This window comes from Prinia subflava, chromosome 30 (assembly GCF_021018805.1).
Source record: "Prinia subflava isolate CZ2003 ecotype Zambia chromosome 30, Cam_Psub_1.2, whole genome shotgun sequence".
NCBI lineage: Eukaryota > Metazoa > Chordata > Aves > Passeriformes > Cisticolidae > Prinia > Prinia subflava.
In genome coordinates, this window is record NC_086276.1 from 2,360,899 (window position 1) to 2,376,779 (window position 15,881).

The 15,881-nt window shown below is 54.8% G+C and overlaps 2 protein-coding genes across 2 annotated transcripts in view; one reads left to right on the top strand and one right to left on the bottom strand.

Annotated features, from left to right (window-relative positions):
* Positions 1-15,881, top strand: part of LOC134562709 (zinc finger protein 420-like) — a 230,724-nt gene that overhangs the window by 123,373 nt on the left and 91,470 nt on the right. The gene's annotated exons all lie outside the window — the stretch shown is intronic.
* LOC134562759 (uncharacterized) overlaps positions 1-15,881 on the bottom strand; it is a 29,183-nt gene that overhangs the window by 10,668 nt on the left and 2,634 nt on the right. Inside the window, exons 2-14 of the mRNA XM_063420265.1 lie at positions 10,027-10,091; positions 9,763-9,912; positions 9,247-9,395; positions 8,843-8,990; positions 8,243-8,337; positions 7,855-7,969; positions 7,545-7,682; positions 7,136-7,312; positions 6,861-7,016; positions 6,605-6,703; positions 6,092-6,194; positions 5,758-5,814; positions 5,384-5,466 (exon numbers count right to left, since the gene is read on the bottom strand). Of these exons, the coding sequence (XP_063276335.1) occupies positions 5,384-5,466; positions 5,758-5,814; positions 6,092-6,194; positions 6,605-6,703; positions 6,861-7,016; positions 7,136-7,312; positions 7,545-7,682; positions 7,855-7,969; positions 8,243-8,337; positions 8,843-8,990; positions 9,247-9,395; positions 9,763-9,912; positions 10,027-10,091 (1,535 nt within the window). The remainder of the gene's footprint in view (positions 1-5,383; positions 5,467-5,757; positions 5,815-6,091; positions 6,195-6,604; positions 6,704-6,860; positions 7,017-7,135; positions 7,313-7,544; positions 7,683-7,854; positions 7,970-8,242; positions 8,338-8,842; positions 8,991-9,246; positions 9,396-9,762; positions 9,913-10,026; positions 10,092-15,881) is intronic.

Genomic DNA, 15,881 nt, shown 5'->3' on the forward strand with positions numbered 1-15,881 from the left:
AAACAATTCCTTAAACCTCAGGATGGAGGCTGAGATCTTCAGCTGTGGGAGGTTTTGACAGCTGTGAATGATAGATGGGGAGTAAACAGCTGTCCCAAAATCACTGCATTTTGCCCAAAGGCCCCAAGCATAATTCCTGTCCTACGGGGACCAAATGATTCGAAAATCCCAAGTCACTATCCTGGACAGCCTGTCTTGGCGGGCCTCCCTACAGTGGGAGAAGTACAACTTGTGTTAAAAACTCCTCTGAATAAATATGCATGGGTTGCATCCGGTTCTCTTGGGAAAGAACATCAGATAAGTACACGTTGGATAATTCCATCACTTTAATTTTCTGCCCCTTTTAGTGGCAGGCTCTGTTGTCTTTGCTTTTTACAGGAGAACGCCGGAGGACATGTGGAGCAGATAAACCATGATACCACTAACACTTCTCTGCATCCTACCACAATACCATGGCCAAAACCCTGTCGAGTGGCCGTGGTCAGAAGCTGCTGTCAGGTTTACCAGCATGCAAGGATCCTTTCCCAGGGATCGTCGCCCAAACGCAGCAACCGTGGTACTGCATGACTCTGAGGTGAACCATTTGAGTGACTGGGGTTGGGACCAGAAAGATTGGTCCAGAACGCTAACTGGGACTTTTGGTGAGAGAATTCAGGTAGGGTGCAGGAAAGTAGAAGGTCTTTCACATGAGAAAGCTTCCAGTATTGCCATTGCCAGAAATGTTTTGGAATCAAACATTACAAGCAATTTACACCCCAACATAACAGCAAATCTTTGCCATATAACAGTGTGGGCATGTGAGAAACAAGTTCCTTTTATAGTGTGTTGTCTCAAAAGAAAGTAGGTAACTTTCCTTTAGACCCCAGTACTAACAATGTTGAAATCACAAGGCTTTGTAAAAATGAGTCTGGTGACTGCTGGCATAACTTCACGTTAACCAAACCCACCTATGTATCATGTAATTGGCAAAAAAATGGATCAATCAGGCTTGCAAGGTTTGGTTTATAAATTTAAAATGAATGTTGTGGCAAAACCCATATTGAGTGTAATGGTAGTGAACCATGGTCAAAATGTCCCCCTGGTGGTGGATGATAAAAATAAAGTTTCCCCTCCTTTTGTGGTATCACAAGGTGATGGCATAGCAATGAGATGTGGACTGAATAATGGATCACACATAGAACCAGTACACAGTTATAGTACAGGGCCTCATGGCCGTATTTTGTCTCGTGAATTTCAAAATCAGAACTGTTGGTTAAATCTAACTGATGTAAGATTTCTCATAAAATCATGTGTGGAAAAAACGACACTAAATATTGGGGAGAACTTGATGTTGATGTTGTGATACCCACTTCCCAACCCCTGTTTGTGTTAATCCCAAAAGGCTCTGCCCTGCTTACAGCATGGGCTGAGGCTGGGAGAGCTCCATTTCCTCCTGCAGGTTTTGGAGACAGGGGCTTTCATCCTCCATAGAGGGCTGCCCCTCTCTCCAGGCAGGGAAACAAGCACCATGGCAGAAGACCAACGATCCAGCCTCGTACACAGGGAGACTGTCCAGTGCAAAGCCAGCTACAGCACCCTGGAGGTGCCCACTGCACTCTCATGGATCCCTGCCCTGGAATGCCAGGAATGCCCTTGGCCCACAGGGCCTTTCTGTGGCCCTTCTCGGCTCAAAGCTGCTGCTCTTCTCGCTCAGTCATGCCTACAGCCACAGAGCTCGGCCTCCCACACCACAACAGGGACAAGACTCAGCAGCCAGGCAGTCGAGCTCAAGGCCGAAGGCTGAGGGGCCGGGGGCTCGAGTCCTGAGGACAGGGGGCTCACACGCCCTGCCCCACAACTCCTGGGCCCACACCTCTGAAAGGCTGTGACCAGGGTTACACACCTGATTACAGGGGCTCCCTCCAGCTGCCCTCTGAGGAAGCACCAGAGCAGGTGGGTGGCACGAACAGGGCGGCTGCCTGGGGGCTACTTATGGCCCACTGCCCCAGCCCCTCAGGGTCTCCCCCAGCCCGGCCAACCTGCCCGGCAGCAGCGACGCAGCCCCGCAGGAGCTCCAGAGGAGCCCAGTCAAGAGCACCTCAGAGCCCTCAGCAATCCAGCCAGCAACACACAGGCAGGAGGGTGCAGATGGCCGTTCCTGGCTGGCACAGGGCTTGTGGCCATCTCCAGGCACTGGTCAAGCAGAGACCCCAGCAGCTCTGGCCCCTGCCCATCGCCCTTTGGTCAGCACAAAGGCTGCAGCAGAACTATAAAAAGCCAAGGGCCTTCTGGGCATTTTCTCTTCAACACTGCATGCCTGGGTAGCTTGCTGAGCATATGCACTGTTTTTCCACGTTTTCCCCAAAGCCCTGAGGACCCTGGGCAGCAAAAGAAAACTCCAGAGAGTCCATATTAGAACACATTCTATATTTACATGCTACAAAAAATGGAAAAGAAGAAAACATCAATCTTAAAGGAAAGAAAAATCACTGCTGGCTCAGGTGCTGACCCAGCAGAGAGAGCCTCCCAGACCAGCTCTCAGCAGAACTCCAGCAGCGCAGCCAGCCGAGGCCCAACAGACGAGGCCGTGTCTTCCATGCCCTGCAGAATTGATCTTGCAGTCTCTGGAAGACAGAATATCCCCCACTCTGCAGTGCCTGGAGGACATACAAGGTTTGAAGTGCCAGGTCTGACAACAGCACTGCTGATGTCCTCTGTAAGGTGTTCAAGGGCTACAAGAGAGAGGAACAGAGCCAAGGTAAAATCCTGGATCTGCAAGGACCCGAGGAGAGCCCTTGAGCCAGGGCCATCCCAGCCTGATCTTGCCATGGCCAGGAGGGAGCAGGGACCAACAGGATCTGCTGGAAGGTGCTGGCCACGAAACCCTCAGGTCGCCTGAAATCTCGGTGTGCTCTGCCCATGCCAGCCCTCGTCTGCACAGGGAGCAGAGCCCTCCACAGCTGGGCCAGGGCTTGAAGCTTCCCCTGCCAGCCCCCGCTGAAAGCCTGCTGCCCGCATTCACCTTTGCAGATCAGCTGGAGCTCTTCTTGCTGCCCCCTGAAGCACAAATAAATGCTGCTCTAAGCCCTGGGGCCAGGGGAGCACTGAAATCAGCAGGTGTGGCAGAGTCCCACCCAAGCACACCTGCCACCCCTGAGCCCTGGCAGTGCTGGTGTCCTCTCCTGCCCCAGAGACCTGTGCCCCAGGGGGCTTCTCTGCCAGAGGCAGCCAAAGCCAAAGTGCACTGGGGCTGTGCTCCTTCCTGCAGGGGCTGTTGGCAGGAGCACCCGGAGCAACTGCTGGCAACTCTTGGTCTCTGTCAGAAGCTGTTACTCCATGCTGGAATTTTCTCATTGGCATCATTTCCTGCAGCACAAAAACATCTTTGCTCTCTAGGCACAGAAGAATCCTCAGTTCAGGAAAGCTTTCCTTCCCCTTTGCTCAGCTCAAGGAGATCGAAAAAGTTGCAAACTTCCCAAAAAATCAAGATGCCGTGAGAATATGAAAGGTTTGAAAGTTTGCTTTAAGGTCATCCATTGAGAGTCACTTCACAAAACATAACACTACACAGAGGTAATAAAAAGGCCATTCTTTGGTTTGTAAATGGTTTTCTGTGAAGGGGTGATAATAATCTAATTCTCTTAAGGAATAAAAGCTCTCAAGGATTGAAAGTCCCCTCAGTGTTACAAAAGTAGTCCAAACAAATAAGTAGATTGCAAAAGGGCTAATGCTCCCACTGGTACAGATATTGAGGTAGCAAATCAAATACAGCTCTCCCCTCTTCTTCCCTGCAGGAGAATCAGGACCACTAACAGAAAAAGTCACAGCTATTCCTTCTGCCTTCCAGAACCTCTGTCCAAAGGGGGGTAACACCCCCTGCTGCAGGTGCTTGGCTTGGCGTCCACAGGACCAGGTGGATGCCAAACGTGCTCCTCAAAGCCTTTTCCCTTCCCCTTTCTCTCTGCCAAGTGCAACAGGCCTCAAGGACTGAAAGGACCACAGAGAGCCAAAGGGAGACACTTGCACCTACCTCACTGGAGCTCCTGGGAAAGCACTTTCCTAGAGCAGCAGGTCCCTTTTCCCCAAGGGCGTTTTCCCCAAGTGTGTAACTTTCCTGGGGAACACCAACGCACTCTTCAGAAACCCTGCAAGGCTTAATTACTTCTGGTCCTTTTAAGAAAGGCATTGCAGCTCTAGCTCATATTCCCCCAAGTGTGTTTGGGGTGCCTCTTCGCCTGCCTCAACTCCTGCCTGCAATCATGGCAACAAAACCAGGCTGTTCCCAGACCCTGTGCCCACAGGACGCTCTTGCCAGCACCTTCCAGGACTCTCTGCTGTGCATGCAGCACTTTTCATGCCTGCTCTCAACAGCCTTTGGAACACAGAGCACAGCCTGGCTGGTGCTGCCCTCAGCACACCCCAAGCACAGGCAGAGGAAGAAGCAGGGGCTGCTTTGCGGCCATGCCCCAGAGAGACTGGATGGCTGCCCTCCCTCTGGTCTCACTTGGTTGGATTCTGACTGGGTGTGAGGCAGGGGCTGCCATTCCTCATTTGTGGGGACCAGAACCACACCCGGGATCCCGGCACTGCCTGACAGCGCTCCGGGCACTGTCACGGTCGCACGTCCCAGTCTCGGCCACCGTGCTGCTGCTTCACTTGCCCTTAGGCACACCCAAAGCTCCCTGTTAAGCCCTGATGGTCTCTGCTTCTGCCCTCTTCCTGACCCTGTGTAGGGGTGCAGCACTGCTGTGCTTTCAGGAAGCGATTCTTGAAAGCTTCCAGCATTCCAAGCTCCTTTGCCCTCAGTGGATGCTTGCCATGGAATCCCTCACAGCTGAGTTCAGAGCATACTCATGTTGGCTGTTCCAAAATCCAGGGGCTTCAGAGTGCTCAGCAAGACATTAAACTTCCAAATGTTGTGGAAGGGGACCTTCAGCACAGGACCTTTGCAGACTGATCTGCCCTTGTTCCTCTGGGTCTCTGTACAGCACACGGCGCAGAAGAGAACAGCAGGAGGGGCCTGTGTGTCCCTGCACTCTGGATTTGTGCTGCTTCAGCTCCACAGAGATGCAGGCAAAGTGAAGAAGCCAAACTGTTTATTAATGGAAGGCAAAAAAGGGGATGATATGGGGTGGAAAAAGGGGATGGGCATGGTCTGAGGGCTCCTGAGATGGAACTGTCAAAAGGGATGGAGAGTGGTGGGTAAAACGGGAATGAACAGTCTCTGGGGGCTAGAGGGAGGGAACTATCTACAGGCAAAGAGGGGGTTGAAGCCCTGAGAGCTTCCCGCAGGCTCAGCTGTGCCAATCATCAGCTGTGCCTGGAGCTCCAGCAGCACTGGGAGGTTGTACTACAGGTGTTGTTCTTGTGACAATGGTTCAGTGGTTCCAGCAGATAACCCTACTTCTTTAGCTCCTAGGGCAAACTGGGTACGATTTTCAGTAATCGAACAGGATGGGCTGGCACTGTTCCTTGGGGCTTGAAGGCCTGGAACACAGAGGAAGAGAGCCCTGGTCAGAGCCTGGATCTGCGGCGACCTGAGGAGACCGTCCTGCCAGGGCAACCCTACCCAACTCTGGCTATGGCCAGCAGAGAGGCGCTGCCAAAAGGATCAACTGGAAGGTTTTGGCCACAAATCCCCTACGTGCCCCTGAAATCTCTCTGTGCTCTGCCCACGCCAGCCCTCGTCCGCACAGGGAGCAGAGCCCTCCGCAGCCGGGCCAGCGCTTGCAGCTCCCCCCCGCCAGCCCCCGCTGCCAGCCCGCTGCCCTCACTCACCCTCCCTGAGGGCCTGGAGCTCTTCCTGCTGCCCCCTCCGGCGCCGCCAGACCCTTCCTGGGAACACAGAGCGTGTCACGGCCCCAGCGGCACAGCTCCGTGCCAGCGGCGCTGCCAGCCCTGCGGCCACACGGCCTCCTGCCCCGGCACGGCTCAGCCCGGGCCCTTGCCCTTCCTGCCGCCCAGGGGCGGGCACGGCTGCGGGAGGGCGGCAGCAGCCCCGAGGGCAGGCGGGGCTCCACGGCGCCGGGCCCGGAGGCCGCTGCCGGGGCCGCAGCCGGGGCTGGGGCCGAGCTGCGGCGGGCCGGGGAGGGAGCCCGGGCTCGTGGCTCACCCATGAACCTGATGGCCGCCGCTCGCAGGGGCTCCTGTGGCTTCTGCAGGTACGGCAGCACCCGGCGCAGGTGCTCGGCCGCTCGGCTCCTGTCCTCTGCCAGCTGCAGAGAGCGGCAGCAGGGAAGGCTTGGCGCGGGCTCAGCCCCTCGGCCGGGCTCTCGCTGCGCCCAGCGCCGGCCTCCCCTGCCCGCACAGCCCTGAGGCCCGGCCAGCAGCCGCTGTTGCCGGGCTCTGGAGGGGGCCGAGGGCCGGCTGCTGCCCGGGGAGCCGCGGTGCCGCCCCGCCCCGCAGCCCCGCTGTGCCGGGCTCCATCGGCACCCGGCTCGGGCCCACAGGAGCCTGGAGAAGGTCCCGTGTGGCCCAGGGAAGGGAGCGGCGTGTGGGGCGCAGGCTGGCGCCCCTGGGTGCAGCACTGGGCAGGGGCCACAGCTGCCAGCCCCCCACACACTGAACACCAGGGGCAGGGGTTCTTTCCAGCCTGAGGCTAGGGCTTCATCCAGGCCATCCTTACCAGACACTCATCGATCTTCAACTGCTCCTTCTTCAGTAGCTTCTCGAGATTCCTCCTCTTCAAGAACCCGGCCGCACAATGCAGCGTTTCCCGAGAGGCCTGGAGAGCAGCAGAGACACGGATATGGCACTGCAGCTCAGGGCACAGGACCCGTCCCTGTGCCACGGCCTGGAGGAAGCTGCAGCTCTGGAGGCACCAGGGCAGGAGGCAGCCCAGCCCCCTCCCAGCAGAACACCAGCAGCACACAAAACCTCACCTTTGCCACCTGCTGGTTCTTATCATGGCAGTAGATGAAAAGTGTGTACAGGCCCTTGTTGACAAATTCCTTCAGAGGCTTTTTTCCCTCTTCCACTACCAACTCCATCACCTTACAGAAGAGGTGAATGGAGAGCACTTGTACGTGGCTATTGTCCTAGAGGAAAGGAGAAAACCTAAGCACCAACTACTCCAGGCCCACCCAGGCAAAGGCCTGAAAATGCAGACGGCACTGGGAAGCACCCAATGCCTGTGGTTAGGGATGCAGAATCTCACGTGGTTAAAGAGCTCCAGAAGTGCCTCAGCCAGCTTTGGGGCAGTGGTGCTCGATACCCGGATGCCTTTGTTATTGAACACATTCGTGAACACACAGAGGGACATGCTGACCACCTCTCCATCTGCATCATCCAGCAGCTCCAGAAGGCTTGAAGACAGACTGCACATTATTCTGGCCTGTGTGGAGCACAAGGCTGTGCTGTGAAGCCATGAACAGCTGCACCGCCAACACCACCCTGGCACTGCAACCCCACCCTGCTGCTGCAGGGCCCAGAGCCCAAAGGCCTGTCCCAAAGCACTCAGGCAGGTGAGGCAGGAGAGCTGGGAGCAGCTGCCTCGGCTCCTGAAGCCCAGCCAGCCCATGGGGCTGCTTTCCCCAGTGCAGCTTCAGCCGCTGCCACCTTCTCACCATGAAGGGATCCTTGCTGAGCACCACGAGGCCTCTGAGCGCCAGGGGACATCTCTGCCTGCAATTGCCCAGCAGGTACCTCGACATGACCCTGAGGATGCTGGCGTGGCATCGAGTCAAATCCATGCACTCGAGGACCTGAAAGGCACAGGGCAGTGACAGGAGACCCGGCTGGCAGGAGCCCAGAACCACACAGGGCCAGGCCCAGGCAGCAGCACAGGGCCTGGGCACCGTCCCAGGCAGCAGCGGCTACGAGAGGGCAGAGAGCTTGGAGGCAGCTCAGAGAGGCAGCGCTGGCCTTCAGGCTTACCTCCACAAGGAATGCCAGTAAAGGCAGATCCCAGCTTGGCTGCTTCATGCTGAGCAGGCGGAGCAGGTGAAGTGCAATGCAGGAACACAAAGGGATCAAGACACGGCGCATCTCCCTGTCAGGGGAAAAAGACCCTGAGGTGGAGGTGGCAAACCTCTCAGGGAGAGGACTGGCTCACAGAGGTCCAGTCTTTCTCCAGCATCCCTAGAGAGGATGTGGGTGTACTGAGAGGCAGCTCCTTCTGGGCACCCTCCTCTCCCAGCCTTTCCCAGTCTGCTTGGCCTTCCCTCAGTGATGAGGCCCTGTGGCCCATGACCACAGGGACTGTGTGGGGCACCCCGGGCACAGGGCACAAATGCCGGGGACAGCGGGGAGAAGGGGCTCTCACCTGGCCAGCAGACCCATGGCATAGTGCTGGGTGTCAGCACAGAGCAGCGTGTCCCAGCCACGCTTGCGCTCCATGGCCATCACCTCTCTGTCACACTGCAGCCGGTAGAGCAGAGCCTTCATGGCCTGCACTGCAAACCTGTGTGCAGAGCAAAGCCCAGGTCACACTGGGGGCACTGGCACTGGCCACAAGGGCATGGGAAGGACGGGAGGACTGGAACCTGTTGGGGTTGCTGGGAAGGCGGTGTTCCTCCCGGCATGCTGTCCAGAAGTTATCAACTTCCTTGGGTGGCATCTGCTGTGTGGTGATGACAACATGGAGAAGCAGAGCCACAGACAGGCGGGAGGAATAAAGGGTCATTGCCTCATCACACTCAGGCTCCTGGACAATCACCCAGAGCACCAGAGTTGCCTGAAATAGAAGAAGCCCGAGACAGCGCTCAGTGCCGAGGTGTCAGGTCACAAGAGGAGACGCAGGGGGAGCAGCGGGCCTGGTGCCCCCTGAGCCTGCCCCTAGCCCAGGTTTTAGCACCTGAGGCAGGGAGAGGATGGAGAGCTGCTGGAGAGGTGACTCGGGGTGAGCAAAGGCCCAGAAACTCACAGCCAGGGCAAAAACGTCCTTGTTGTCCCCATCAGAGGTGCACATTCTGTACAGTGGCCAGTGCTCCATTACACAGACCAGTGGTGGCAGCACCTTCTCCACTGTTGGTCCCGATGAGCCTATGGTTCTCCAGATCATGGCAGCAGCTCTGTGGGATCAGAGCTCTGTGTCAGGGGCATCTCAGTCACACTGCCATGCCCTGTGCAGCTCTGGGGCCCAGGTGACAGAGCCCCAGTGCCCTGAAGTGCAGGGAGGGAGCATTGGCAGCAGGCTCAGGAAACAGAAGGTCCTGAGGGTCCTGGACCTCTCTGCCTGTCTGGCACACCCCATTGCACAGGCTGTGCAGGGCGATGGGCCCTAAAGGCTGCTGAGCCCTGAGCTCTCGAGGCAGGTACATCCTGTACCTGTCACACGTTGGGGCACAGTGCAGGAGGGTCAGCACCACATCAGCTGGATGCTCTTCAGCCAGCCTCACAATGTCAATTTGCAGCCTGGCATTCACAGTGACATGGGATGCCAGTCTCCGGTGAATGTTCCTTACAATGGCTGGCACCTGGAAGAGGCATGGGGAACACTTGGAGAACTGTCCAAAGGAGCAACTTCCCCGGCTTCCCCCAAGAAGTGCTTCCCTCCCCGGCACACTGTGCTGGCCTCAAAGGCTGAGGGCGCCCAGTGGCCATGGCTTGAGGGGGCACATGATCCTGGGAGGCCTCCAGGCCTGGCCCAAGGCTGCTTACCTGCTGCTGAGGAGAAAAAGCACTCTCCTCTAAAAAATCCATAGTGGGAGCATGAAGTACAGTGGGAGTGGGTGCGATGGCAGTATTTGTGATGCCGTGAGTCTTTCTGGTGTCAGTGTTTGTGCTGATCATGCCCTCAGTCATTGACATGAGAACAGTCTTCGCCCTGTGATCATTAATTACAGTGTCAAAATTTTCTGAGCGTGCAGTCGAATCTGTGCTGACATCAGGCTCTGCCTGGGACTTAGTCAGCCTAGAGTTAAGCTGTGCTGTGCCCTCAGTTGCTGTGCTGCTGGTCTTTCCACGTCGAATGCGCAGGAACTTCCGGAACATCTGCAGGAGAACAAAGGACAGGGAAGAGAGACACGTTCCATGGAGTGCTCCAAGTGTGGTGCTGGGCTGAGCAGTGACAGCAGCCCCAGCCCAGGTGGGGATGGCTGCAGGTACCTTCAGTGTCCTGCGGAAGCGGCCACGGGCGGGCTCCTGCTCTTGTGTCTGGTCCATGGCTGCATCTGGCAAAGAGTGAGAGCAGCCAGAGCTGAGGGGCTGCGGGAGAGGCCGGAGAACAGAGCCCAGCCCTGGGCTCCGCAGGCAGGGGACAGCCCCGGGATGCCCCAGGGGATGGAGCACGGCCACAGCACGGTTCAGCCTCAACCCCTCTTCCCTCCTGTGCATGGGCATGTCCACAGCAGGTGGGATGGGATGGGGCCAAGCTGGCTGCAGCCATCAGCCCTGGGGCCCAGTTCTGTCACTCACTGTCCTGCACTGGCCGGTACTGCTCCGGCTCTTCAGGCTGTTGTGCTCCAGGGTCTTTCTTTTTTGTCCCCCTGAAGACTTTGAACAGGCCGTGAAATCTGCCCGCCATGTCTGCCCCTGAGGGTACCTTCTAGAGAGGTGCCTCAGGAAAGCTCCAAGTTAACACGTCCTCAAGGGCACCTGCAAAAGAGAAGTCTCGGGTAGGCCACAGGTCACCAAGTGCTGTGGTCTGGCCTCGAGGTCACTTGCAGGAAAAACGCCTCGGAAAAGCTCCAGGTCAGACAGGAATGAGTGTGCTGTGGGGGGGCTCCTCTCAGCACCGCTCTATCCCGTCCTGTCCTGTCGCGTGCTCCGAGCACTGTGGTGTGGCTGTGTCACTGCCAGCACCGATGTCACCACGTGTCACAAAGGGCCCATGTGACACCCTGTCCCATTGCATCCCATGGTAACCATGCTGCACCGTGTCACAAAGGGCCCTTGCACACCCTGCCACCTGCCCTGGGGCCACCCAAAATGGCCCAGACTGGAAGGAATCCCTCTCCCCAAGTGTCTGAGACATCCCCACAGGATCTTTAGGAACAGCTCCAACCATCAGCAAACGCTGCCCTGCTCTGTGGGCTCAGGGCAGCAGAAGGAGCCCCCAGGGCTGCCGACGCAGCCGCAGCGGGAAGGGCACGGGGCCTTCCCCAGAAGCTGGCACAGCCCCCTTGGGACACATCCTGGCTGGAGGACATCCTAAACCTGCGAGTGTGACACACACAAGAAACTTTGTCTTTGCCCCAAATCCGGGGAACAAGTGCTGCTCTGAGCCCTGGGGCCAGGGGAGCACTGAAATCAGCAGGTGTGGCAGAGTCCCACCCAAGCACACCTGCCACCCCCTGAGCCCTGGCAGTGCTGGTGTCCTCTCCTGCCCCAGAGACCTGTGCCCCAGGGGGCTTCTCTGCCAGAGGCAGCCAAAGCCAAAGTGCACTGGGGCTGTGCTCCTTCCTACAGGGCTGTTGGCAGGAGCACCCGGAGCAACTGCTGGCAAAACTTGGTCTCTGTTCAAAGCTCTTCCTTCATGCTGGAATTATTTTCTCATTAAAGTCATTTCCTTTAGCATAAAATCTCATTTGCCAAGAAGGCACAGAAGAATCTGGCATTTAAGAATCTTCAGTTCAGGGAAGCTTTCCTTCCCCTTTGCTCAACTGAAGTAGGTTCAAGAAGTTGCAAAGTTAAATTAATGGCAATGGCCTGACAATGTGAAAGGTTTGGCAGTTTGCATCCCATCTCAAAGCTGCAACTCATTTGCCTTAACATCATCCATTGAAAGTCACTTCACAAAACATAACACTACACAGAGGCAATAAAATGTCTGTTCTTTGGTTTGTAAACGGTTTTCCATGAAGGGATGATAATAACCTCATTCCCTTAAGGAGTCAAATCTCTCAAGGAATGGAAGTTCTCTCAGTGTTACAAAAGTAGCCCAAACAAATGAGTAGATTGCTAAAAGGCTAATCCTTCCCCTGGTACAGATATCTAAGTTGCCAATAAATCACAGCTCTCCCGTCATGCTTTCTGCAGGAGACTCAGTACTGGTAAGGGATGGAGAACAGCCTGGCAAGCTCCTTCTCCAAACTCCCTCTTTACTCTCAGGGCAGGTAGAACATTCCACAGGAAAGCAACTGGTGCCACAAGGAGTGGCCGATATTCGGCAGTTTTTGGGAGACCCCTCAGGACTGCCCTATCCTGAGGGAACACCCTTGGCCTTGACCTGTGGGTACCCACACAAACGTAAAGTCAGCCGCCTTAGTTTCCAGGACAGTCCTGTGTTGGCCAGCATCCTGACATGGATGCAGGAGTGCTGAGAGGCACTGCTGGGATTCTGTAGGTCAGGACTGTCTGTCTCATTTACATGTTGAAAAAGAGAGAGATCGTATTTAGCTGAAAATTTAGTGATCCCTGAATTTGATAAGGATCTGTGCCATCATTAGCAAAGAAATTTTTTTTGATCCTATAGTTGAGCTGTTTTTTAGTATTTAATTTTGTCTGAAGACAGCAAAGTAGAGACCCTGGTTTTGGTTTGGATTCTTTAAGGAATTTTTTCCCATTTGAAAGGAAGATCCTCTGAAGGGAGCAGTTGTACAGAGGACAATTAGGGGTAATGAAGAAACAAAAGACATGGCCAGACCTCTTACATCCCACACTAAGGAGTCAGGCAAGGGAAAGGAGCATTTGGGAGTCATACCTGGGGCAGGGGGAGAGGCTGTGGGGCTGTTCTGTCCCTTAGCTGGGGGGCGCGGCTCGGAAGGCAAATGGTTGAGGTTTTGGTGTTGGACTGCTGCTGCTGCCCAGAGGATTCGCTGCTACTGCAGAGCTTTTCCTTCACTGCTTCTCCTGACTGTGGGTGAGGCTCTGCTTGCAAGTGTGCCCATTGAACTGGGGCCTTTCAATACCCCACCACTCTGGGAGGGATCTTCACCATCTGCTTAGGTGCCTCCAGGGAAAACCAGGACAACAACCCCCTCCCAAAGGGAGCGTCTCAGGGCTGCTTGCAGGAGCCCAAAACGATTCCCCCGTCACCCAGGGCTGCCAAGCCCCCGCTGTTTCTGCCGCTGCTCTGCATTTTTAGTAGACTTTTAGCTCGAAACCCCTGGGTCTGCCCGGCCCCTGCTGCTCCTGCCACAGCTTTGGGCTTATTGCTAAACTTTGTTTGCCACCCTGGGCCTGCACTCCTCTGCTGTTCTGGCCTGCTGCCCGAGGTTCCTGCTAGAGTCCATTTCACCACCTCTGTCTGGCCCCATGTTCAGGCACCAAAATGACTGTAGAGGGTCGACCCTGGCTGGGTGCCAGGTGCCCACTCCATCGCTCTATCATTCTCTTTCCCACTGGGACAGGGGAGAGAATAAGATGGAGAACAACCAGCAGGGTGAGTTAAAGCAGTTTTATTATGGTAAAAGAAAGAAAGAAGCAAAGAACTGCATTTGCATGGACTAAGGAGAAAAAAAGTCAGTCTATACTTCCCATCAGCAATGATGTTTGGACATTTTCTGGAAAGAAGGGCTTCAGCATGCATTATGGTTCCTCTGGAAGGAAAACACTGAAAACTGACAAATGCCCCCCTTCTTCCTCTCTCCTTTTTAGCTTAGATATCTGAGCTGTCGTCACATGGTGTGGAACATCCCATTGGCTAATTTGGGTCAGTTGGCTTGGTTGTGTCCCCTCCAAGGATCTTGCCCACTCCCATCCCCTTTGACAGGGGAAGGAATGTCAGAGGGACAGCGCTGCTCAGCAGGAGCCAAAACACTGCTCTGTCATCAACACCCGTCCAGCTACCACTGCAAAGCACAGCACTGTAAGGACTGTGAACGTGACCTTGCTCAGAAGCAGTCCCGATGGTAGGGAAAGTTTTGGATTCTGGGCTGTGAGTGTCCTTTTGCACCATAGGCCAGACGCTCCTGACAAAACATTCAACATCCAGCAGAATTGCACATTGGGCGGGAGGAAGAAATTCCAGAAGAAAGGGGAACCTACCTCAACCCCTAAGCTGTCAGTTAAGAATATCTCTGCTGCTGCTGCTGCAAAACCTCCTTATTTACCAACAAAACACAAACGTGCAGATGACAAGATTCCAACCTCTGCAGAAACGATTCTGAATGTATTAAGAGCTTTTCTGAAAGGGACCCCAGCTGTACTAAGAGATTGTTTAGTGGGGAAGTGGCACAAAGTCAGGGGAGATTTGGTGTGCAGTGATACTTTGCACAGCCTGCAAACCCCAAGAAAAACAATCCCTACATGGGGAAACTTCCTACATCTCATGATGTCTCATTTTCAGATATACCTCAGCCAAACACATCAGGTATGTGTAAAGATAAAGGTATAGAGCCATTAGTCTTGAAACAGGAATGGAAATCGTAGAAGGAAACAAAAAAGTACATGTGTAAGTGTGAGAAAGAAGCAAGCCTGACAGTGCAGAAGAATCCTGGGAAGCATGGAAGAAAGTGGATTACACACTGCCTGAGAACAGGAAAGGCGTCCTGTTTCTTCAAAGCTTGCAAATCTTGAGCAAAGGAACAAACTGTCAGGCCGAGGGATTTATTACAGGCCTGCAGCTGGGTTGCACACGAAGAACTGAACAGATGTTCTCACACTAAGTGTATAAGTACTGTCGTAACTCTGCAATAGACAGATTCAGTTTGCTCTCAGCTTGTGAGCCTCCCATTCATACGGCAACAAATGGCTCCCAATTTACAGGGGCTTCAGTCCTACTGACGTGATCCAGGCCGGTGGTGTACTGTCGGAGTCCAGAACATCCCTCTGGCCGCCCTGGAGGGTTTGGAGATCGGACAGGGGGTCTGGGATCTGTACAAGGGGGTCAACCAGCCTCACACAGAGCCCAGGATGACACTGCCTCTGATCCCTGGCCATGGGAGTGAATGCCCACATTGTATGAAGAATCACAAGCTGAGAGAATTCAAAATAAGTAGTATTTAGTTTATCATAGAATATAAATGTAGAATCTAGAATTTTTAGTATATGGGGTTGAAGAGGCAAGATGGAGGAATTGGAGAGTGGCCCCTGTGCTCCTTGTTCTTGCTCTCGTCCCCCATCTTTTTCTGAGTTGGATTTTAGAGATTGGTTTAGAGTAGAAACAACGTTAGCATAGGTAGTAGGCATTGGTAAAATTTTGTAAATAAAAAGTATGTTTTGGACGGTGGTTGGGTCAAGGGTACCGTACATAAGGTCCGGGACTCTCTGATCCGCCCAATCCGCCGCGTGTCCTGCTCTGCTGGGGATGCCTCGCAGAGCTGAGAAAGAACTGAGATAAGGTACCCTGCCAGGGAGGCCTGGCAGAGCTGAGAAAGAACTGAGAGATAATGAAGAATAAACAACCTTGGATACGTGCACTGGCGGACTCAGCTTGTCGTCTCTGGCTCCGGCGTGAAACACTTAGGGCTAGGGAAGATGAAAAACCTCAATACCTCGGGGAACAGCAACCCTGAGGAGAATCTCAGGGAACAGTATCCTGAGGAGACAGCAACACTGCAGGGCAGCCCGTGGAGGAGGGAGCGCAGCCTGTGAGAACAAACTGCGCGCTGCTCCCCCTCTGCTCCCAGAGCCGACCCTAAAGGCACCGAATGCAACACCCAGCACAGCCCAACAGACGGCTGGGGATACAAACACCGTAACAGCACCCTGGGACACAGACCCATCCCAGAATGCCAAACCCATCCCGGAATGCCAAACCCATCCCGGAATGCCAAACCCATCCCGGAATGCCAAACACATCCCAGAATGCCAAACCCATCCCAGAATGCCAAACCCATCCCAGAATTCCAAACACATCCCGGAATGCCAAACCCATCCCGGAATGCCAAACCCATCCCAGAATTCCAAACACATCCCAGAATTCCAAACACATCCCAAAATTCCAAACACATCCCAGAATTCCAAACACATCCCGGAATGCCAAACCCATCCCAGAATGCCAAACCCATCTCGGAATGCCAAACACATCCCGGAATGCCAAACATCCTGGAATTCCAAACATATCCCAGAATTCCAAA